Here is a 23,999-nt window from a genome sequence, read left to right on the forward strand (position 1 = left end):
AAGGATTCTCCAGTTCCGTGGTCAGGGACACCTTTCACAAGCCCAGGTTTCTCCAAGCCCCATCCAGCCTGGCCTGGAACACTTGGGATAATGAATTTCTGGGCAACTTCTGCTTCCCTTCTCCTCCTGAGACACGTTCCTGCATTGGGAGAAATGATTTTTGCTCTAATGCTCTAAAATGCTCTAATTCTAGCTGATCTCTTACAGCTGGAGCAGCTGGGGAGCTTTGCCCAGCCCAGAGCTGTGTGAGCAGCTGAAAGGAGGTGAGGGGAGCCCCAGAATGGGAACCCCAGAAGGGGAACCCCAGTATAGGTTACCTTAACAGAAACACAGAATGAACAGAGACATTGAATCATTGAGGCTGATGTGGATCAGGACAGGGAAAAGTGTCTGGAGCCTTCTTCTGTGGGTTGGAGCTGTGGAGGAGGAAGGAACATTCCCACGCCCTGGTATGTGCCTGAAATGTTTTGGTTTTCTGAACTTCTTTTCCCAGGGAATTTTCTGTAAACAAGAGAAATGTTTTGTAAACTCTACCTGTGCTTTTCATTCCTTTTCCTGGGAGAGACTTCTTCTTGCTGTCCCTCTGCTCTGACCAATGGGAGTGAAGGGGTTTGCCTTTGTTTCACCAATGACATTGGTCTGTGTGAAATAGTACAAAAGGGAGACACATCCCAAAAATAAAGGAGTAATTTTCAGCCTTCTGAATCTCCGAGTCTGTGTCATTGTGGGGTAAAGCAGCATCAGGGACCTGCTCGGGGAACACTGGACTCACAATTCCTAAAGATGACCTCTTCCTATCCACAAAACACAATTTTAACTCATATTAACCTCCTCTATTCCAAACTTTGCTGCTGCCTCACTCCTGGGAGTGACCCCCCAACTTCACTGGGAGAACATCACCAAAAGCGCCGGAATTCGGTCCTCTGTTACCTTTATTAGCACAGTAAATCCTACTGCTCTGAGCTGTTATTTATGGAGCCCTGAGTGCAGCAACTGCTGGATCTATTGCCTCTGGTTGCTTCATTATCTATTTAAGATGCAAAGCAAACCATTATGTTTTGTTGCATTATCTCCGTCAGACTTTATTGCTCTCGTCGCTGGCGAGAGCTGTAGCTCTGTTCCACCACGTCTGTAGGAGCAATAATTCCCCACAGTTTTTTTTTTTTTCTCCCAGCCATCTACTTTCTTTTTTGGAAGTGCTGTGGAAGTCTGATAGCAGCAATACTTGTACTCAATAAATCATTAATTTGATCTAAAATGTTATGGAGGGAGCGGCTTTGTCTTTAACGGAGCCGTTGTCTTTATTTTTTTTTTCCCTGCTCTTGTTTAAAAGCCTTTCAGGAGGGAAATGCACATTTCTGAGGATTTAGAGCTGTTTGAACTTTGTTCTGGTTGCCTTCAGATGCATCCCAAAAGAGGAAAGAGGTGATGAGATCTGGAGGTGACACAGAGTTATCCCCAGAATTCCAGGTGGATCTGGAGGCTGAGTTCATTCATATCCACATTATGCATGAGGAATGAGTCTGCACCTGACGTGTTCACCTTCTCAAAGTCAATAATTCCTGCTAAAAGAGCAAAATTTTGAATTTGCAACAGAGGCAAACAAGCTGAATGACAAGCTCTGCCCAAAAAGACAGGATTTTATTCACCTCATTTATTCGAGATCAACGTGAACTTCTGTGGGTGGAGCTTCAAAACAAAGTGCTCAAACCTCAAGGTAACTTTATGGCCTCCCACAGAACTTCTGAAATGAGTGAAAGGGTAAAAAAATGTCTGAAGTGCTTTGGCATTTAGGGAAATACAGAGATTTCCAATGAGCATTTGTACCTGGAGAGCCCCAACACTCCTCCATCAGTGCTCTGGGCTTGCTTTCTGCTGTGATTTTCAGAATTGACACTCTTTTTTTTTTGACTGCCAGTGCAATGTTTTCACCACCTCCGACACTCCATAATTCTTTCTCTTCAGAACAGTTTATTAGAATGATCGAAAACAGTCAAACACTTCCCATCTCCTGACTCTGCATAGGGAAAAAAAAAACTATTAATATTTGATGCTAATCTTTCTGCAGGAGACCAAACACAATTCTCTGCAAAGTGGAATAAAATACAGCACGGCTGAGCCTGCAGAGGAAATGCCCAGGATTCGCTGTGCAATTGTAATTATTTTTAATAATTTGTTAAATTGCGTGATCACTATTCCAAATAACAAACCCGAACGCTCCATACATTATTTTGTGATGCAAAATATAATATCTGAGGGCCTTTTCCCTTAAAATTTCTCATCATTCTCATGGCAAAATCATCCAAACTCCCCAGCCCAGCCTTGGGAGAGTCAGAGATAAAAATAAAAAATCAGCTTTCCCCTAAACAAGGCAGATTTTATTGCCCCACTAACCAAGCCATGAGGGTGGGTTGTAGCATGAAAACTCGACACTAAAATCTCCATCAGTGCGTTTTGTTTTCTATTATTGGCCTCAGTGGTGGTAAGTTCATGGAGGATTGGTTTTTATGTGAGAGAGAAATAAAAATGTGGGGGGGGGAAAAAAGCCACCCGAGCAGTGTTCTTGCATGTAAAGGTGGAATTTTAAGAGCCCTCTTGGTACAGGATTATTGCTGAGTTAAAGTGGAAAAAAAAGCAGCAGAGCATCTAATGTGAATGCTGTAGGATGTCTGATTATAATAAAAATATCTGGTGAGAGACTGTTAAATCCTAAATCTCTTTTTCATGTGATTTGTAATCATTTCAGCAGAAATTTCCAGTATAAAACCTCAGGCTGGTTCATGGCTGTGTAGAGAATGAATTTAAAAAGGGTTAATAAAATGCTCAGTATTTTTCAGATCTTTTGCACAAGACAAAAGCTATTGGCAGCTATAATAGTGGGATTAATATATATAAATCTATATAATGTATAGAGAGCTCTGTAGCAAGCAGATCAAATAATTACTGAACTCAGAATACTGATAAGAAAGAAAATATACATTTTTAGGAGAAAATTAATATTTATTACTAACAACAATTTAGGATTTCATTAAAATCAGTGAGTCAGCAGAATCCCAGGATTATGGAATGGTTTGGGCTGGAAGGAACTTCGGAGCTCCTCCTTCCACCCCTGCCATGGACAGGGACACCTTCCACAGCCCAGGTTTGCTCAGAGCTCCATCCAACCTGCCCTTGTGATGCTGTTTTACACCACAACGACACAGACTCTGAACTTCAGAAGGCTGAAAATGACTCCTTTATTTTTGGGATGTGTCTCTCTTTTATACTATTTTACACAGAACAATTTGATTGGTGAAACAAAGACAAAACCTCTTCACTCCCATTGGTCAGAGCAGAGGGACATCAAGGAGAAGTCCCTCTTAGGAAAAGGAGGATAGAGTTTACAAAACATTTCTCCTGTTTACAGAAAATTCCCTGGGAAAAGAATTTCAGAAAACCAAAACATCTCAGGCACGGAACCAGAGTTGCAGCCTTGAACACTTTTTTTTTTAGCCAAAACCTCTGGATTTTTCTCCAAGCAGAACCTCACGGTGTGGTTCACTGTCCTGTACCCAGAGTGGGTTCAGTGATGCCTCCAACATCCCACCCTCCCAACTCCCACCTTGGAGTCACTCCCCACTTGTCTGTAACAGACACAACCCCACCAAGCTGCTCAATAAGAAACCACAGAGCCCTAAAACAACTTAAAATTCTCCTTTTTCAGCCCCTCTGGCTGCTCCTTGTGGGTTTTCCAACACTCCTTGGTTCCCTTTGTGCCTGCAGCCCTGGCAGGCAGATCCCTCCTGCTCCCGCTCTCGTCTCCGCGCGCTGCCAGAGATCAAACCCAAGCAGATTCCACTCCTGACAGGCTCCAGGCACCGGAGCAACGGCAGCACTTGTCTCTTCTCGTGGCTTTGTTCCCCCAAGTTGTCAATTAGCAGGAGGGAAAGTGTCACTCTCGCCAGCAGCTTTAGTTCCGTGCCCGGATTCTTTTGGGTTTTATTTTTTTTTTCCTTTTTTTTTTTTTTTTTTTTTTGGGAGCGTCGTTTGTCAAAAGTGTCGCTCGTAGAAGCTTGCTGGGGGTTTTTTTGTGTCTCTGGAAATATTCTTAAAAGATGTTCTTTCATTATCTGGTGTTCGTTTAGACCAAGTGCTTTTGAAGTGATGTTGTTAGGCTTTGGAAGTTTCTGAGGTTGACAACAATAAAGAAGGCTGGGAAGTTGAAGTTCTTTGGTTTCAACAACAATGTTCTTTTTTTTTTTTTTTTCTTTCCTCCCTCCCTTGTTGTTAAAATCTGTGACTTAGCATTTAAAAAAGAAGAGAAGACAAAAAGACAGGAGAAGTTTTCCCAGTTTTTCTATTTTTCACGTATTACAAGCAAACTTTTTTCCCTCCTCATTTGCAGCTCTTGGTGCTGCTCCCCTTCTCGTGGCCTTGGGGATGCACTCCCAGCATCATCCCTCCCATCCTGCTGAGGAGCTGCAGGGATTTGGGGATGTAGGGTGCCCTTGGGATTCAGGGATGTGGAGTTTGGGGTTTTGGGAGGCTCCACCTGTGCTGTCCCTCCTAATCTCTCTTTTCATGCTGGAGCACAGCCGGGGAAGGGAATGGGGTTGGGAAAGGGAATGGAGCCCCAGGAGGGGCTGAGGGAGTTGGGAAGGGGCTCAGCCTGGAGAAAAGGAGGCTCAGGGGGAACCTTGTGGCTCTGCACAACTCCCTGACAGGAGGGGACAGCCAGGGGGTGGGATTTGGGATCTTATTTCAGGGAACAGGACAGGAGGAGAGGGAACAGCCTCAGGTTGGGCCAAGGGAGTTTAAACTGGATATTTGGGAAAATTCCTTCATGGGAAGGGTTGTAAAGCATTGAGAGGGGCTGCTCAGAGCAGTGGTGGAATTCTCATCCTGGAATTGTTCATTCCTCCATCCCTGGAATTGTTCAGTCCTCTATCCTTGGAATTGTTCATTCCCTATCCTGGAATTGCTCAGATCTGTGGAGGTGGCCCTCAAGGCCATGGCTCAGTGGGAGTGTGGTGGTGGTGTCAGGTCATGGTTGGACCTGATGATTTTAAATGTCTTTTCCGAGTCTAGAATTCCACATTTTCCTGTCCCTGCTCCCCCAGTGGGATGGCAATAAACCTTTAATTGTCCCTGCAGGTGAAACCCCTGGGTCACCTCGTGCTCCGGGCTGGTTTGTGCTCCAATTAAATATTTATCAGGTACCTCTAAAGTAAATAAGAACAGAAATGTGATCCTTGCAGGAGAGGCACCGAGGGACTCCCGTGGCTTTTCCTCTCTGTGTAAAACATCTCCTGCTGCTGTTTGCCTGGGAAATTCCGGGGATTTGCTGCAGCAAAATCACGTTTGCAGTTGCAGCAGATACTCAGGGCTGCCTCTGGTGAGCACCTGAAGATGCTCTCACACTCATTTTGTAATAAGAACATTTGTAAGATGCTCTCACACTCATTTTGTACTGAGAACAACTGTAAGATGTCCTCATGCTCATTTTGTAATAAGTCCACAGCTGCTACTTTAGAGCTCTGCAGATATGACAGTGAAAGGAGTGGGGTGGGATGAAAGATATTTCCTAAGAAAAAGGAAAGAAAGGGAAAAAAACCCACCTTTGGATGTGCCCCAAGCCTGCAAGTGGCACAGGATTTATAAATCACTTAGAAATCTTTTTTTTTTTTTTTTTTTTTTTTTTTAAATGCAGGAAAGCATAAAAAAGGGTGAAGAAACAGTCAAAATTCCAGTTTGTGGAGAGTCGGCACAAGAAAGGCTGACGTGACGTCCAGGAATGGGAATGTTAGGCTGGACGAAGGTTTTGGGGTGCAGAGGAGATAAAACAAACCCTGAGAAACAGTCAGGATAATCTCTGGCTGGAAAAGAAATGGGAATTCTCTTCTGGTGGGTTTATCCCTGTAATTCCAGAGATTTTCAGTGGTGACCTGCCTGGCATAAATTCTGGGAAAATCCAGCTCCAAGGAATGCTGAGGAAATGCTGAGGTGCTGCCAGTGCTCAGTGTAGGATTTGCTTTGTCCTGGTCTTACTAAAACCAGTTTTATTTCTCTGTGTCCCTAAGTAAGAAAATTAACTTTCCATCTGGGATGTGACAGCGAAAGGAGTGGGGTGGGATGAAAGGATATTTCCAAAGAAAAAGGAAAAAAAGGGGAAAAACCCACCTTTGGATGTGCCCCAAACCTGCAAGTGGCACAGAATTTATAAATCACTCAGATTTGAGTATTTGAAATGATTTGGGGACAAGGGGATTGATGAGAGTTTGTTTATCTGGGCACTCTGAGTGCAGAATTCACTCCTCTCTTTGGAATTCATTTAGAGGCAAATATCAATGAGGAAGATTTTTACCTGCATCGCTCTGAAGCAACAAAAATCATTTAATGCAAGCACTTGAAACGAGGCAATTACATAATTTAGAGCATTCTAAGTCTTACCAAAAAAAAAAAAAAAAAAAAAAAAAAAAAGGAAAATTCAGAGCATGACAGGATTTTTTTAACATTATTTTTTTAATTTATGCTGAATTTTGATTTTTTTTTTCCTAATTTTTTATTATTTGTGCAACCACACATTCCCCCAGTGCTGAATTTGATTTAAAACCATACAAACATCTTCATTGTTGTATTTTGGATCTTTGTGGCGCTTACATGAAAAAACAAAGGAACAAAGTGAAGCCATCCCTATGAACAAAAAATAAAAAAGTTATTTCAGCAAAGAAAGAATTTTATTTTGATTCCTGAGGTTATGCAAGAGCTGCAGGAGAAGTGGGACAAGGATAACAAGGAGGGGATCGATATCCAGAGTTCAAAGGTAGGCAGCTGATCAAAGGTTAAATACAAGAAAAGAAATTATTCCATTCAAGTTAAATTTAGGACTTCGTAACCCAAATAGGTGCTTGGCTTCAATTAAAACCCTTGGAAAAAGCTTTTGTGCTGAGGGGAAGTTCTCAAAGTCAGGCAAACTTTGTTTTTGTTGCTTGGAGAGATCAGTGGGAAGGGATTAGGCTCTCCAAAGGATGGGATATCTCCCTTTGCACTCCAAAATGTTTCTGCTTAGAAAGGGCAGAGGGCAGGACCAGTGGGACCCATTTAGGATTGCAGGTGGCATGGAAATATTTCCTGTTCTGATGTAGAGGTTTCCACCTCGAACAGAGCCTGGAAAAAGCATCTTCTCCAGCCTGGAGAGTGCTGAGCAGAGCCAAAGGGGGCAGGAAAATGGGGAAGGGAGAGCTGAGGGGGGCAGGAGTGCAGTGGGAAAGTGTCCTGGGTTGCAGTGTAGGATGTGCACAAAGTATTTATTCTATCACCATCTTCATGAGCTGTTGGAACCAGGTGGGGCAGTGTTTTCCCAGGCCCCTCCTTTGGGCTCTTCTGCTCATGGCCCATCAATGCCTTGCCCAGGACTCACAGGGAACTCCCTCCAGGAGTTATCTCTGTTTAATGGGCCACCAAGGCCCCACTGCAGGACTGTCTGTGTTTAATGGGCCACCAAGGCCCCACTGCAGGACTGTCTGTGTTTAATGGGCCACCAAGGCCCCACTGCAGGACTGTCTGTGTTTAATGGGCCACCAAGGACCCACTGCACGACTCCTCATCCCATTGGGAGATGCTCCCAATGCCCAGGGGGAGGAGCCAAGCATTCCCACCTGGAGAGAATCTGGGATTTGGGACAGGACAAGCAGCCCTGAGCCACTGGATTCCCAGAGGAGCAGAGCTCCCAGACCTTTCTGTGGGATCACTGCTTCAGGAAGAGCCCCTCACCTGGACTGCTCCCACCACCCTGCTCAGGGTGTGTTCTGACTCTGTCAGTGATCCTTTGTGTTATTGCATTTATTTTATTTTATTTTTACTTTTTTACCTTTCTTATTATTATATTGTATTTCTGACTTGGAGCCTCTCACTTGTTTTGCTTTCAAACCACAACAGAAAGGGATTTCAGGAAAGGAGTTGTTATTTTGGGGACGAGGCAGGAGCTGCCTGGATGGAAAACAACAAAAATGCCCTTCCCAGAATCCCTGCACTGGAAAATGGGAATATTGGATAGCACAGAGTGATTGGAGAGGTTGAATACGCAGAACAGGAAATTCTGTTTCCTTTCATTATTGAATATTAGAGAAATGTGGGAGGAATTGTGTGGATCAAAGCAAGAGGGGAGAGGAGATTTTGTGGCTGTTGTTCTTCAAGGCATGGCCAGAGTTGTGCTGTGCTGAGGAGAAAAAGTGTCACTACAGAGAACATTTATTAAATATTTATCTGACAGTGTAAACACTGATAAAAGCTGCTTTTAATTTCTCATTAATCTGTTTAAAAATAATAACCAATAGAATTAAATCTATTAGTGGAAGCAATAACAAGAAGTTAGAGTTGAAGCAGAGCCCAACTCTTTGCTTTTTACTTTTGCCTTTCCTGCAGTGGGTACTCAATGCAAATTTAATCAATTTTTAAAAATGGCTGGAATATTTCAGTATCAGCTGCTTTCTGGGCTGACCCTGAGTGTGGGGTTTATGTCAAGGGGAGGAAATGGGGCTCTACATCCACCTGAAAGGTCTTCTGAGATTATTAAAACAGAGTCACTGGTCAGGGAGCATTCCTGAATCTCTTATTCCATAATTATTATAATGTGCATAATGCCTCATATGCATTAAACATTCAACTGAAATGACTCTGAGTGTGAGAGCAACCATATAATAAAGGGAAAAAAAACTCCTTCATTTTACATAATAGAATTTAAAATATTAATAATATAAGTAATGTGCATAGTGTATGTTCAAGTGTGTACACTTAACCACGCAGTGCTGAATTATGTATGTAAATACAGCACACACCAAATGTGTGTTTAAACACTTCATTTCCACATGGGCTAATCTGAAGTGCATTGCTTGGGATTAATTTTTAACATTTTACTTGCAAATAATTGTAATTCGAAAATTCACATTGCAATACGTTTGTTTTGGTAATTGAAAACACCACCGAGCTTGGCTGAATCCTTGGGGTCACAGGAGATTGGCATTTCCAGGAAATGTGAAAGAGGAATTTGCAACTCTGTGTCGTTAATCAAGGATTTCCTGGTTTAGCTGAAAAAAAAAAAAAAACAAACCCAAACGTTCCTCAGCTGAGGGGAAAAAAATCACAAAAGTGATTTTTTTTTTGTGGAAAGGGAAAAGGGAAAGGGGAAAGGGGAAAGGGGAAAGGGAAGGGGAAAGGAAAAGGGAAGGAAAGGGAAGAGAAGGGAAGGGAAGGGAAGGGAAGGGAAGGGAAGGGAAGGGAAGGGAAGGGAAGGGAAGGGAAGGGAAGGGAAGGGAAGGGAAGGGAAGGGAAGGGAAGGGAAGGGAAGGGAAGGGAAGGGAAGGGAAGGGAAGGGAAGGGAAGGGAAGGGAAGGGAAGGGAAGGGAAGGGAAGGGAAGGGGAAAGGAAAAGAAAAAAAGAAAGAAAAAAGGGAAAGGAAAAAGGGAAAGGAAAAAGGGAAAAAGAAAACGAAAAAAGGAAAAAAGGAGAAAGGGAAAGGAAAAAGGAAAGGAAAATCCCCTGAGGTCTCAAGCCCTCTCTTTTCCCAGCCCACCACACTCCAGCTGTGCTGCCAGATGTTGCCATCCAGCTGTTCCTTCCAGCTCCAAGGAAAAATCCAATTATCTGTGCATGTGTGGCAGCTTCATTAGAATGAGCACAGCCAAGTGTGACTTGGTTTTATCTTTTGCAATTCCAGGGCCATCAGTGTCTCTTTAGTGCAGCAATATCTGCTCCTGTTCCACCCTGTCCAGTCACTCCCAAAATTTGGATGCAGGAGGAGCCTTTTCAGGGCAGGGATCATTTGGGACCCCTTTGGAATGACACTGATGGAATGAGAGCTGATTTTCCATCATTTCCTCCCCACAGCAATTTGCAGGCCTGATATTTCTGGGTCTGAGAGATTTTACCCTGCTGGCAGCTGCTAACTTTTTCCCAAGGAAAAATTTCTCAGGAAGGTTTCTTCTCAAAACAATCTTGGCAAACAACTCTCCTTTCTTAAAACAATCTTTCTCCAGGTGGTGTTTTGCTGTTTCTCCAGTTTAACCAATGGGATCAGAGAGGTGTCGTTCCTATTCACCAACCATGGTCAGTCTGGATGGGAACACCTTATAAAAGGGAGTGAGAATTAGACAATAAAAGCCTTTTTTCTATGCTCTTTGCCTTCTGAAATATTTAGAGTCTTCCTTTTGTGTCCTACAGTGACAGCAATTAGTGATGGTTTCCCACAAGTGGGCAAAAATTCCAAGAAAATTCCAAGAATTCCAAAAAATCAAGCTCAGCAAAAGAGATTTGGAGTGCAGAACTTTGTGGCTCTCAGGGAAGGCTTTTTGCCTTCAGTGAGGATTTTCTGGTGAGATGGACAGCAGGATTGTGTCACACCTCTGGGTGTTGTTATTTCACAAGTGCTGGAAAGTCCAACTGTGAGGAGAGTGAGAGTTAAAAAATCCCAGCACAAGCAGGATGTTTAATTCTGTTGGACACTTCCCCAGAGCTCAGGATGGTGGATTGTCATGGGATTTCCTGCAATGGGAGATGTTGGGGCTGGATCCAGGGTGTCTGAGGAAGGAAAAGGTGGGGAAAAGGAGGGGGAAGAGGAGGGGGAAGAGGAGGGGGAGGAACAAAAGGGGAAAAAAAGTGGAGGAAATAAAAGGGGAGGGAATGGGGGAAAAAAAAGCGGGGGAGAAGGGTGGGAGGGAAAAAAAGGAGGGGGGACAAAAAAAAAAAAAAAAAAAAAAAAAAAAAAAAAAAAAAAAAAAAAAAAAAAAAAGGGGAAGAGGCTCCTTCTGGATCCCCACATTCTGTGGGGTGGGACAGACTCCAAGGGAACCAGCCCAGAGGTGGCCAGGTGAGTCTGAAACTGGGATTTCTCAGCCTGGGTGAATTCCTCAGGAATTATTATCCTGGGCACTCAGTAAACACTTCCCCCAGGGCTGGAACACGGGGTTCAGTCCATGTGCTGGGACTCAGCCCTGAAAACCAATAATAAGGTTCCCCAAATAAATAAGGAAAAATTGGGGTTTTTGGAAGCCTTTGGCTGTCCCTAAATGTTTCCCATGTCAGATGAGAGGGTGAAAAATGGTGGGAAAAAGTGAGAGGGAGTGGGGTGAAGGTTCTGTACCCCTCAGCCTTCTCTGCAGCAAAGGGACACATCTTCATCAGCTGGGCATTGCCAGCTCTGGACAAACAGGGAAGTTTTATTTGTCAAAATATAAAGTGTAAAATTACTCCTAAATGATGCTTTTTTTTTTTTTTGCCAACTTCATTATTATCATGTAACAGTGAAATGTCAATAAATTAATTATTACATTAATTCACCTCTGAGGTGTTGGCTGTTGAGTTTTGTACCCCAACATTTTAAAGCAAAGAATAATCTTTTAAATGAATGTAAAGCAGTCACTGGAAATTGCCACTACCTCCTGCAGCAGTTTATTCCCAGCAAATTTAATTGTAAATATATTTTCCCAGTCTCTTTAGTTCCTATGCTGCACTCTTGGGATAAAAAGGGGCTTTAATGTGAATTATTATTATGATAAATACACAACAACAACATTTCTTTCAGTAAAATAAACAGAGTCCATCATTCATTGATTAATTTTAAAATTTCAGGTTTAATTTTACAACTTCAGATTAAAATACAGGAAACACAAATCTGGTTTAAGTCATAAAACCCCCCCACCCCCAACTTAAATTTATTTTTTCAAGTATCTGAATATTTTATACATCAACAGCTTGCAACATTATTTGAGGCTAAATCAGTCATTTGCTTCTACTTTATCTGGCCTTAAATTCTTCATAATAATCACTTGCATGGCTGCAATTAAAATGGAATTTAAATACAGGCAAAAATTACAGCTTCTATTCCAATTTGACTTAATCTTTTTTTTTTTTTTTACAAAATTTTTCTGACATGAAGTCAGACAGGAATTCCACTCTGAAAAAAACAGAGTTTTTTTCCTTTAATTCTCACTCTGAAAGATGAACTTATCCCAGAGTGCTACTGCTTTGTACACAAAATACCTGCCTGGGAACTGACTCTAGTGGTGTGTTTGTGAGGCAAAAAAAAAGTACTCCAAGATGACCAAAAAAAAAGCACTCTGAGAATTGAAAAATAGCTTTTAAAATAGGAGAAAACGCAGTGGTGTGGCTGATGTTATTTTCCTTTTTAGCTCCATTGCAGGACGTAGTTCTGGCCCAGGTTCAGCTGGAGGTTGGAGATTGTCAGGAGCTGTGAATAAAACACACAAAATGCATTTTTAGCCCTGAAGATCCTAAAGGTGTTTTCTGTGTTCCAGGGGGAAATTGGCTTCTCATTTGAAACGGCAAGAATTTATTCCTCTATATTTTTTTTATATTTATGTTTCTATCACTGCAAACACAAATACAAAGTTTAACCAGCAGAGATTTGGGAGTCTGACCGTGACTCTCTGATCCTTTCCTTCATCCACTGGCTCTTTTAGAGCTCAGGTTCCTTTTATTTTAAAAATAAAGGAAATTTTTAAAGCGGAATACGCTGCAATTCAACAGTTCATATGATTTTATTTATTTTTTTTTTCCATCCAAAAAGAATCTCAAGGAATGCTCAGAGATGTTTTTCCTCCTGTCACATCTCCCAGGTTGTAAGGAAGATTTTAGGGAGCAAAATCCACTGCCAGAACTGCCATTAAATGGCATTAAAAAATCATTATCTGATGGCAGCTCGTGCATCTTTCTGAAATATGGTATATTTGAAATATATGTGTATTTTAAATATAAATATTTAAAAATGGTAAATATTTTAAATATGGTCAATATACAAATATTTCAATACGTCAATATGAAAATTTAAAATATGTTAAATATAGTTGTTATAGATATGGTAAATACACAAATGTTTCAAATATGCTAAGTAAAACTAAATGTGGTAAATATATAAATATTTTAAATAAGCTAAATATATAATAACGATATTTTAAATATGGTAAATACACAAATATTTCAAATATGTTAAGTAAAACTATTTTAAATGCGGTGAATATATAAATATTTAAAATGTGCTAAATATATAATTATTTTAAATATGGTAGAGATACAAATATTTCAAATATGCTCAGAAAAAATACCTTAAATACAGTAAAAATATAAATATTTTAAATGTGCTAAATACATAATTATTTTAAATATGGTAAAGCTACAAATATTTCAAATATATTCAGTAAAAATACCTTAACTATGGTAAATAGATTAATATTTTAAATGTGCTAAATATATAATTATTTTAAATACGGTAAATATAGAAATATTTTAAAAATGCTAAGTAAAATGTTTTAAATATAGTAAATATATAAATATTTTAAATATGCTAAATACATAATTATTTTAAATATGGTCAATATAGAAATATTTAAAATATGCCAAGTAAAATGTTTTAAATATAGTAAATATAAAATTATTTAAAATATGATAAATATAGAAATATTAAAAAAATGCTAAGTAAAATGTTTTAATTATGGTAAATATATAAATATTGTAAATATATAAATATTGTAAATATATAAATATTTTAAATATAGAAGTATTTAAAAAATGGTAACTATACAAATTTATAATAGGCTGAGTAAAAATACTTTAAATATGGTAAATACATAATTACTTTAAATACGGTAAATATAGAATTATTAAAAAATGCTACATAAAAATATTTTAAATCTGGTAAAAATATTTTAAATCTGGTAAATATATATAATTATTTTAAATAATTATAAATATTTAAATAATTCAGCTTTCACAGCTGAATCTCCACAGGTTTAAGAGCACAAATGCAGGGAAATGTTTTTTTTTTAACCCTTCAAGCATCTCCTCACCTTCTTGGTGCTGTCATAGGTGACGGGGTGGTTTGATGAGACTGTCCCCCCGTTCTGTGACACTGTCACCTGGGCGACACTGTTGGGCACCCCCAGCACCTTGATCTGAGTGAACTGCAGGTTGTTGGGGTCAGTGTAATTCTGGTGTGTAACTGTGATCTCCAGAGTGTTCTGGAAGGAAGAGGGAAAGACAAAAAAAAAAAAAATAAATAATCAGAGGTTGGGATGAGAGTGGTACAAATCCAGAGCAGCTGTGGCTCTGCCCCTGGAAGTGTCCAAGGCTGGGCAGGGCTTGGAGCAGCCTGGGATGGTGGAAGGTGTCCCTGCCCATGGAATGAGATGATTTTTTAATGTCCCTCCTGTAGCCCTGGTTTTGTGCCTGAGGTGTTTTGGTTTTATGAAATTCTTTCCCCAGGGAATTTTCTGTAAACAAGAGAAATGTTTTTGTGGCTGTAACTTTGTTATTCATTCCTTTCCCCAGGAGGGACTTCTCCTTGCTGTCCCTCTGCTCTGACCAATGGGAGTGAAGAGGTTTGTCTTTGTGTCACCAATCAGATTGGTCTGTGTGAAATGGGATAAAAGGGAGACACATCCCAGAAATAAAGGAGTCATTTTCAGCCTTCTGAATCTCAGAGTCTGTGTCTTTGTAATGTAAAACAGTGTCCCCCTCCCAACACAAACCATTCTGTAATTCTATGAAATCCACTTGAGCTTTTAATTTGCTGTCCTCACTCCAGGTTTCCTTTTTTTTCCCATTTTTTTTTTCCAAATCCCTGTGCGCTGTTTTTTGTTCTTTCAAACACTGAAAGCTTTTCTCCACTTTGTAAACCTGGCCAAATCCTGGGCTCTGCTGTGCTCTCATTGCCATTGATGTGAGGAGTGAAGCAACAAGAAATTCCCAAGCTCTGGATGGGAGCAGGAGCTGCAGGACCAACCCCTGCCCCAGCTTCACCTTCCAGGAGCTGTCAGAGCTGCTCCAGCCTCTTCTCCTCCTGCTTTTTGCCCTCCCAGAACAGCTCCTGCCTCCTCATCCCTCCCTCAGCACTCACAGGGCCTCCCTCATTCAGTTACTGGGATTTTAAGTCGGTTTTGGATTGTTTTATGATGTACCCAGATCTCCCAGAAATGTGCTGTGATAATTCCATGTATTTAGTGCTCAGAGGGGGAGTGTTTCACATTGTTGGTTGATTCAAGACCTCTTTAATGAGGCTTTTCCTCACCTCGAGTTTTTGTAAGAGCAGGGAAAGGTGCTTTTATTTTACAATCTCCTTACAACTGCAAATATTGAGTGTTAGCAAAACAAACTCCCTTCCTTAGCAATTAACACCCTTTTATTTGACAAAGACAGAATTAAATGAGGAGAAAGAGCAGTGTGGATAAAATTAGAAGACACTGTGCCACACTGGAAAATAATGAAATAAGAAAGTGTTTTCTCCTACAACAGAAAGAATTTTTCTTTCAAGCCAAAAGCTCCTCTAATAAGAGCCTAATTTATTTCCAGATATTCCACTGGTTATGGCAAGAAGGGAAATGTGACGATTGTACTTAACAATGCTCTTCAGATTCACTCCTAAATTCATTATTAACACGGTTTAATCACATTTCTTGTAGCCTAATCATCTGTGAGCACAATTTAATGTCAGGTTGGGATACGTAGGCTTTAGGAAGACCCAAACTAAAATACCCATCATTAAAAATACAAAATAAAATCACCTAAAGTGACTGTTAAATAAATATGAGCTAATGTGATTACCTGGTTAGCAGTGAATGATGTCAGCAGGTAAACACCATCTTCATATGCATCTGTTGAAAAGAAAGAATGGAAGAAATGGAATAAAATGTCTTTGCCATCCACCTTATTTAACACACGATCAAAATTTCTGCTCAAGGATTGTGTCCATAGACAACTTACAAAATATAAGGGATGTATTGATATGTAAATAAAGAGAAGTTGTGCATTTCCAGAAGATGAATTCTATTAGACATAAAACACTTCTGGTCTATATAAAGTTTTTTTTATATATATAAAAATTTTGTATATAAAGTCTTTATATGAAGTATATAAAGAAATGAGGATAAAAGGAGAACATTGTAGGGGTAGGGATATAAAAGCAGGCAAAGAAACAGCACTAGGAAGATCAGGGGAGTTTGGATGAGGAGAAAAATGGGGGTGGGACAGACTCCAAGGGAGCAAAAAAGAGGGGAAAGGGAGAAAACCTTTCTGTTTCTCACTAAGGAGTCATTTCCCACATCTCCCTCCATTCCCTGTTAATTACAGGTGACCCCTGATGGTGGCAGAGGCTGCTGCCTCTCTGAGACCACTGCTGCTGTTTCCCCAGCCCTGAAATTCAGCAGTGCTGATCTCTGGGCATTGGGGCTCCTGCCTTTCCACACTCCTGTGATCCATCCAAATTCCATTTATCATCAGATCCCCCTAAATGTGGCCATCATTTCTGGACTCCAGTGCTCACACTGGGTGTGAAGCACCTCCAGATCCACCTCCAGCCCCCTGCAAACTCCTCCCCAGGTCACCGTGCAGAGCAAATTTCCTCCATTCCTGATGGGAATCTCATCATTTCTACACGGGCAGTGCAGTCTGGGTGGGGAGGGGAAATGACAGCTCAGTGTCTCTTATCTGCAGACAATTTAAATTTAGCCATGTTGAGGAAATTAGTGAGAGCTCTCACAAGATCTATTGGTTATGGTTCCCATAGGGTTTGAGGAGGAATCTTTGTTATCTGCCTTGCCTCAGGCCCCGGGCAGGATTTCATTTGTATAACATATTAATTCTATAAATCACAGCGTCGTGTGGCTTCAGTCAGGGAGAATCACGCTCCTGTAATGTTGGTTTAATTTCAGTTTTGCTTTTGAAGGTGAGTTCAGATCTGTCCCCCAGAAATGGGGTGGCTTTGGCACAAGCCCATCCCTTCCCTCTGCTCCTCCTCGGACCCCCCAGGGTTTGTTCCATCTCTTCCCATTTTTTTTTTTTTTCATTCTTTTAGTGTGTGTGAATAAACTATCTTTGTAACTTTAAGTTTAGGCCTGTTTTCCTCTTTTATCCTCTTAGTCCTATCTCACAGCAGAGTAAACACTGAAACCACCACAGCATCCTTGGGTTTGGTTTCGTCTCCTTGAATTTGGGCTTGGAGGGATGGAGCCTCACTGGGCAGTGTCCAAAAACTCTCATAGGAATAAAAAAAAAGGGTTTTATGAAGGGAAGAAGCCGTGGACGTACCAATACGAACACCATCATCCCAGTAAAGGTGTCCCTCAGCCCTCAGATTATCATCCAGGGCCACCGTGAGTCCCATTGGGTTTTTCCGGCTGCAAAACACAATTTTCTCTCAATTCCCTCAACAATCACATTCCATGTTCCCCAAATGGTAATTTCTGTACAGAACAGTTGTGAACCACCCAACTGACCTCCCATAGCCATCCTCCTGTCCCATGCTACTAAAGACCATTAAGAAAAAAAAAAAAACACCAAAAGCCCCCAAACAACAACAACAAAACCCAAACCAAACCAACAAAAAAACCTCCCCAAACCCAAAAAAGCAACAAAAAAGCAAAAAAAAAAAAAAAACAACCCCAACAAACCAAAAAAACCCCCCAAAACTGACAAAACCCCCCCAAAAATGACAAAAAAAAAAAAGCACCAAAAAACAAAAACCAAAAAGTCCCCCCCCCCAAAAAAAAAAAAAAAAAAAACCCAAAAAAACTCAAAAGGCAAATTGAATTTAAATTTTTCACTTCTTCCTACCTGTAAGCTGTTGTATTAGCAGGTAATTGCCAAGGCAGGATGTATCCACCTCGGATGTGCAGGTTGATGTGGTCCAAAGGAGCAGATAAATTCTGGAATTGTCCTCTAAAGCCAGTGTCTGTGTCCTATGTGCAAAAAAAAAATTATGATTTTTTTTTACAGGGTTTTCCTTCAGAATGAAATGATATTTCTCTGGACAGGTTAATCAGGAGTTGTTACTGCAGGAGTAACTATTAATGAGAGAAATCCTGAAATTTTGGCTCTGTAAAAGCCTGGACTAACCATGGGTGATGGCAGCTGAACCCAAGGGGGCAAGAGGGTGAAATGCAAACCTGTGATTAATGAAGGGGGTTTTGATCCTGCTTTTCCTATTTCCAAATATTTTATAATTTTCCAAAAAAAAAATTATGCAACTAAACCTGTTTTTTCCTTTCTTTTTTAGAATATTTCATTAAAAAAACTTCTGTGTATCATTTGAGGGTTACAAAAGTGAAAAGAACTCTAAATTAAAGGTATTATTTCACCTTTTCATTTATCATAACTCTGGCCATGTTATTATACATTAATATAAAGGAATCAAGGATTTTTTTAAAATTCTTTATTTAGCTGAGTAAATTTTATGTTTCTAAGAACTTATATTAAATGCAAATTAGGCAGGTGAGTGTTCCCACCTCCCTGCCATGCTCAGCACTGTGAAAAGACAGAAAAAAGAAGTTTTAAAACTCAATTTTTTTAGGGTGACTTACCGTGTGGTAATCATACCAGCGGGCGTCGGGGAAATAAGCGTACACGCTCCGATCGTTCTGCAATTAAACACACAAATATTTTAGGCACCTCGAATCAAAAAGTGAAGCCCAATTAGACTGAGATTAGTAATAAATGGTTAAAAAAAAGCTCACCAGTTTCATCACGGGGCTGATGAGCAGGGCAGGACCCCAGAGGAACTGCTCGTCGATGCTCCACGTGTTCCTGTCCTGTACAAACCTGTCAGGATGAGACAGACAGAGCTGAACTTTCCCAAAGAGCTCCTCCTTGAAGACCCTTCTGTCAGTCATTTCACCTATTCTTTCTAGTATCTAATTCCCTCTTTATTGCTGTTAATAATTCAGAGATCAATTAATGGCTGCACAAGAGTCCTGATGTGACAATTGTTAGAAATACTTGAGTTGGTGCTCAGCTTTAGGGGGGTCTGTCCATTGCTTTGCTTTTGCTTTTCACTGTGTTGGGACAACAAAACTCTAAAAGTCTTATGGTTATTATTTACAATAATAAAATCTTGGACAGACTCTTTAATTCGAGTCACTGTTTTCTGAGTTTCTTTGAAAAAGCCAAATCACCGCATGCAAAAAACTCAGTTTTTCCCAGCCAAAATTTAATGGGTTTTTTTATTGAAGGGGGAAACGCTGTAACAAATGGGGAACTCTGTTGTTAGGTGGTCGCAACCAGAAGAGTTTTAATGGGAATTCTTGGAGAGGAGAGCAGAGGAATTGCACTTACTCATGGAGAACGGGGCGGATCACGGTGCTGCCGTGGGCGTGGGCATCATACATTAAGGTGTAGAGATAAGGTAACAGGGTGTATCTTATGCTCAGCACATCCCTGGACATCCGACTGAAATCTACATCCCAGGCAGCAGGATCTTGCCTCTGAAAGAGAAGAGAGTGCTGTTAGAGAAGCTGGGTGGGACTGCCTGAGAAAGCTACAAAACCCAAATCAACGTAGCAAAATGAACCAAGGAAATTCCTCCAATGAAGCAGAGCAGAGTCTTCCTTTATTTATTTATTCTTCAACTCAGGAGCAAGAGAAAAGCGTGGCTGTCACTGCCAGCCCCAGGAAGGGGACTAGAAAGAGGAGAGCTGATAAAAACCCAGGGGAACACAGTAAAAATGCTTAATGCAAAGTGTCCTCAAGGTGTGACACGTCCCAGGGGACATCATCCATCAGCCTCTGCTCCCACACTCACAGCCAGGCCGAGGCACCAAGGGCTGCTGTCAGGGGAGCCTCAAATCTTTATTAAATGGATAGAACAATACCTGGGCAAATTGGGGAAGACTGGCAGCACCACGATAACCCTGAATCTGCATTTTGGAGGCTTTCACAGGCCTGTGGAAGGTGTGTGCTGCGAGATAAAGCAGCTGCCTTTGAAAAGGAGACTTTAATCCATTAGATATTTGCCATCTAAATAGCTCCACTCTGCTAGACCCGGAGCTTTCCCTGCAACAGAAGTGCTGTTTCCCTCTTTTTTTATTTCCCCAGTTATCTTGTTTTACAGCTTTCTCCACTCCAGTCCTTAGCCTCCATTTAGGCAATTATTTCCCTTTCCTTTGAGCAGAAATACAATATCTGATGGTGGCAAACGTGCAAAGCACAGAAATTCCTGAGTCTCACTCCAGCCTCTTATTGCACTGCCCCATTTTCTCATTTGTTGTATAATTATGGGCAATTAGGGCTGAGAGCAGCGAGGTCAGTTCTGTTTCTTGAAGTGTGTTTGCCATCCAATCTCCATTTTAGCCCTGCTGTAGCTCCTTGAAATGCAAACGGCCCAGAGGGGAAAATATGCAGAGTTTGATTCAGTGAAAGCAAAGTTAGAACTTTGTGCTTCCTTCAAGAGTCCAAACCCCAGAGCAGCCTCTCTGTGGGCACAAAACCTCCCAGGTGATGGGGAGGCTCACAGCAGAGCTAGCATAGAAATAATGACAATCTTCATTTGATAAAGAGCCAAAAGTGTTTTTTTTCTTCTCCATTTTACTTAGAATGCATTTCTTTTTTTTAAGCCAAGGCAATTGTGCATTGTTCTGGCTAGTTTTGCATGTGTGTTGCAAAAGGCCCAGATGCTAAAAACTATTAAAAATTGCAACTCACCCGTGTTCCTTTCTCGTTGTGGTTCCTGGAATATGGGTAGAATGAACCCAGCTGCATCCAGCGGGTACACAGCTCATACTCGGAGTTGTTGAAGAAGCCACAGATATCAGCTCCCGTCTGAAATTTTCAGAATAAGCCAAATGAAAAACTGTATTATCGTGCACGGCATCGTGGTAATTAAATATAAGTTAATAACTCATTAGCTTACATAAGATATTCCAAAGAGACTGAACTCCATCATGCCTGAAAAGACAAATAAATTGGAGTTACTGGCCATGGTTTTTTTTACATTTTACATTTTACATAGACAATGTTTATCACATTACTGAATCAGAAGAGAAAAAAAAACAGATACAAGCCCCACAATTTCTCTTAATGTGTCACGTTTTCCTGCTACAGAAGGAGATAGGATGTAGGTGGACATGAGCAAAGAAAAAAGATGAGTGGCAGGACACAGGACCTGGAGGGGTCTGGTCCCAAGGGAATTAAAGGAGTTCCCACCACCTGATACAGAAGGAAGTAAGAAGAAAAAGTAAAAAAGGAACTGACCACAAATCCTGATTGCTGAACCAGTTTTTTTTTTTCCCAGCTAAAAATCACAGGAGTACAAAAAGCAAGGAGAGGAAGGAGGAGCAAAGCCAGGTTGGGTAATGCTTAGAGGAACCCAGCCTGTGGAAGGTGTCCCTGCCATGGCAGGGGCAGAACCGCCTGTGCTTTACGGTCCCTCCCAACCCAAACCATTCCATGAGTGGGTGATCCCAGGAGTGCAGCCCCTTTTCCTGCCACGCACCAATGATGGATTTGCGGAGCTGGTCCCAGGCTGACTTGTTGTCTCCCAGCCAGTGCCCGGCCCATTTCCCGCTGCTGGGGTAGGTGGAGCGGGTGATGATGATCCCGCGCTCCTTGGTGGCTGCGTGCAGGGCCCTGGGTGGGAACAGACACAAAAACCAGTTACAGGAGAAATTCTGCAAGAGAATTTATTGCAGAAGAGCCTCTGTGATGCCTTGGATGAGCTGGAACAGAGACTGGACAGAGCTAAGAGAATAAAGTAGAGATTTATTAAAAGGCCTTTAAGGATCCACCTTGGGCAGGACAAGAGCCTGAACAGGGCTACACCAAGGTGGACCCAAAATGGTCACCAGGTCTCACACTTTTATAAATTTTGGTTCACTTGCATCTTGAGGTTTAATTGTCCAATTACAGTTTCAGATTATGAAGTCCCATCCTTCTTGTTTCTCCCTTCAGCCACCCTTGTTTGTGCTTTTGGGGCTGAAAATTTGTAACCTTTGTCTTTGGTCTCCATCTGGAAAAGGATTTGTTTTGTCTCCCTACTCTGTAAAAAGAGACAACACTGAATATGAGTCTCAAAACTACACCCCTAAACAGCAAAGAATCTGAAATACACAAAACCTAAAACTTAAGGCATCATTGAAAAGAAATATATGGGTTTGTATTATTGTAGTGAAGGGCTACATCGTACACATCCAACCCACTCGTGCTTTTTATGGCAATTCAATATGATCCAGACACAATCCCAGCAGAGCTGGTCAACCTGCAGCTGCAAAGAGAACTGGCAAACAAGGAGGGATTAAAAAAGGAGTTTTCCATCTCAGGCTAACTCCTCTGTGGGAAAATAGGAATGTGGCAAAATTTTTTTGAGCCCATTTTCAAAGAGCTCAAAAATGTGTGCGAGGGCACGTCATTCCTTTCCTAAAGTACCTGAAAACTTGAACAAAAAGCTGGAAATAATTTAGCAACAATCAAACCAAAAGGCTCAGAAGAGTGAAAACAGAGTAGCATTGGACCTCTCAGGATAAGTTTAGCTAACTAAAATGTGATGAAATTAAAAAAAAAAGACTCAGGGGTTTGTAGTCCTTCCAAAAGACCAAGGTGACAGGATATCAATATGAATATTAGTCCAAAAGTCACCCTGATTAAACCCCACTGCTCTCCAATGTGAGCAGCACCATAATTGCCTAAACTGCTGCTTCAATAAGGCACTATTTGCTTATTTTTCTATAGGATTTGCAGCTTTAGTGACACCATAATTACAGCAAAGACACACGAGTCACTTAAATTGCCGCCGCAATTAAACCAGACTAATGTGCCACAATTATTTCCTCCAAGACAAACAGGAACTTCTCCTGGATCCTTTATTCCTCTGTAACATATTGTCCAATGTTTTAATTCTCTGCTTGTTTTCCCTGTGTCAATAATGCTTGGGAAGTGGCAGATAAAATTTCAAGAGTGAAGGCAGTGAATGCCACGTGTCAAACTGCTCAGGGATGAGCAGGACCTGAGTGTGCTGTGCCTGGAGCTCCATAGCTCTGGAGCTTTTCTATCCATGAAAAACAATTATTCAGGTCACAAAGGCTGAATTTACCTCCAAACAGTTCCTGTATTCACTAATAAGGGCTCTGGCTATGCAAAACCCTCATTACAAAAGAGCAGCATCAAGGCAACATCCCGAAGTTTCTGTGGCTAATGGATGGAGAACTGAAATGACACCCAGGTTACATAAAATACTGACGTTCACTTTTCAGTTACAGTCTTTTGTGAGTTCTGTGTGCAAATAATCTTTCTGTTTGGATGGTTTAGTATCAAAATAAATTATTGCGTTTCTTCAGTTTCACAAGTACCCCTTCAGTTACTGCCAGAAAAAAATAAATTTGGGAGCGAAATATATGTACATCTATATTTTGTAGATAACATTTGCTATAAATTTCCAATGCGAGAATATCTGTGCGAGCTGTGAGATTTATTGCAGTGATTTCTGTCGCAGTGCCTCGCAAAAGAGAGGAGAATATTTCAGTTCATACTTAAAACACAGAAACGATGGCCATATCCCTTCCCCTATCAAATTCTTCTCTACTCCACTGGGTTTGCACAGTGAGGTTTTGGCAGGGGTGGCTCCAGGGAGAAACTTCTGCAGCTTCCTCCTTTCTGATAGAGGGACCTGCCCCTGGCTGGACCCACCAGCAGCACTGAGTGATTTTGGGATAACAGGAATAAAAAAAGGGAAAATGGAGCTCCCAACAGCAACTGGAGATGGAGAGAGGGGTGAGGATATGTGGGAGGAGCAGCCCTGGGTCAGTGCAGAAGGGTCTGGAGATGCTCCAGGCTCTGGAGCTGGTGTTTCTCTGCAGCACAGGGACAGAAATCCACCTGCAGCCCCTGGAGGAGCCCACACCTGAGCAGGGGGATGCCCAAAGGATGCTGTGATCCCTTGGGATGCCTGGGATCCCTCTGTGATCCCTTGGGATGCCTGTGGTGGAGCTGGATCCTGGCAGGATGCTGTAGAGCCCCAGAGAGAGGAGCAAGGGAGGAGAGGGAGGAGAGGAAAGAGCAGCAGAGACAGCGTGTGATGGACTGACTGCAACCCCTGCTCCATGTCCTCTCTGCCTCTGCTGGGGAGCAGGTTGAAAACAGGGAATGAATTAGATAAAAAAAGGGAAGACTTGAAGGAATTAAGATTTGGTTTTAATTGTCATTATCGTCTCTGATTTGATTGTAAATTGAACTGATTTTCACAATTGAGC

General features: G+C 41.3%; 1 protein-coding gene across 1 annotated transcript in view; it reads right to left on the reverse strand.

The window, feature by feature from the left end:
* Positions 1-11,681: 11,681 nt before the first annotated feature.
* SI (sucrase-isomaltase) overlaps positions 11,682-23,999 on the reverse strand; it is a gene marked incomplete at its 5' end in the record, with an annotated part of 44,700 nt that continues 32,382 nt past the window's right edge. The window contains 11 exons of the mRNA XM_083868440.1: positions 11,682-12,223; positions 13,839-14,009; positions 15,592-15,641; positions 17,074-17,162; positions 17,599-17,723; positions 18,345-18,401; positions 18,498-18,582; positions 19,096-19,244; positions 20,461-20,577; positions 20,669-20,703; positions 21,251-21,384. Of these exons, the coding sequence (XP_083724566.1) occupies positions 12,161-12,223; positions 13,839-14,009; positions 15,592-15,641; positions 17,074-17,162; positions 17,599-17,723; positions 18,345-18,401; positions 18,498-18,582; positions 19,096-19,244; positions 20,461-20,577; positions 20,669-20,703; positions 21,251-21,384 (1,075 nt within the window). The 3' untranslated portion in view covers positions 11,682-12,160. The remainder of the gene's footprint in view (positions 12,224-13,838; positions 14,010-15,591; positions 15,642-17,073; positions 17,163-17,598; positions 17,724-18,344; positions 18,402-18,497; positions 18,583-19,095; positions 19,245-20,460; positions 20,578-20,668; positions 20,704-21,250; positions 21,385-23,999) is intronic.

This window comes from Zosterops lateralis, assembly GCF_965231275.1.
Source record: "Zosterops lateralis genome assembly, chromosome: 10".
In the NCBI taxonomy this organism is placed as follows: domain Eukaryota; kingdom Metazoa; phylum Chordata; class Aves; order Passeriformes; family Zosteropidae; genus Zosterops; species Zosterops lateralis.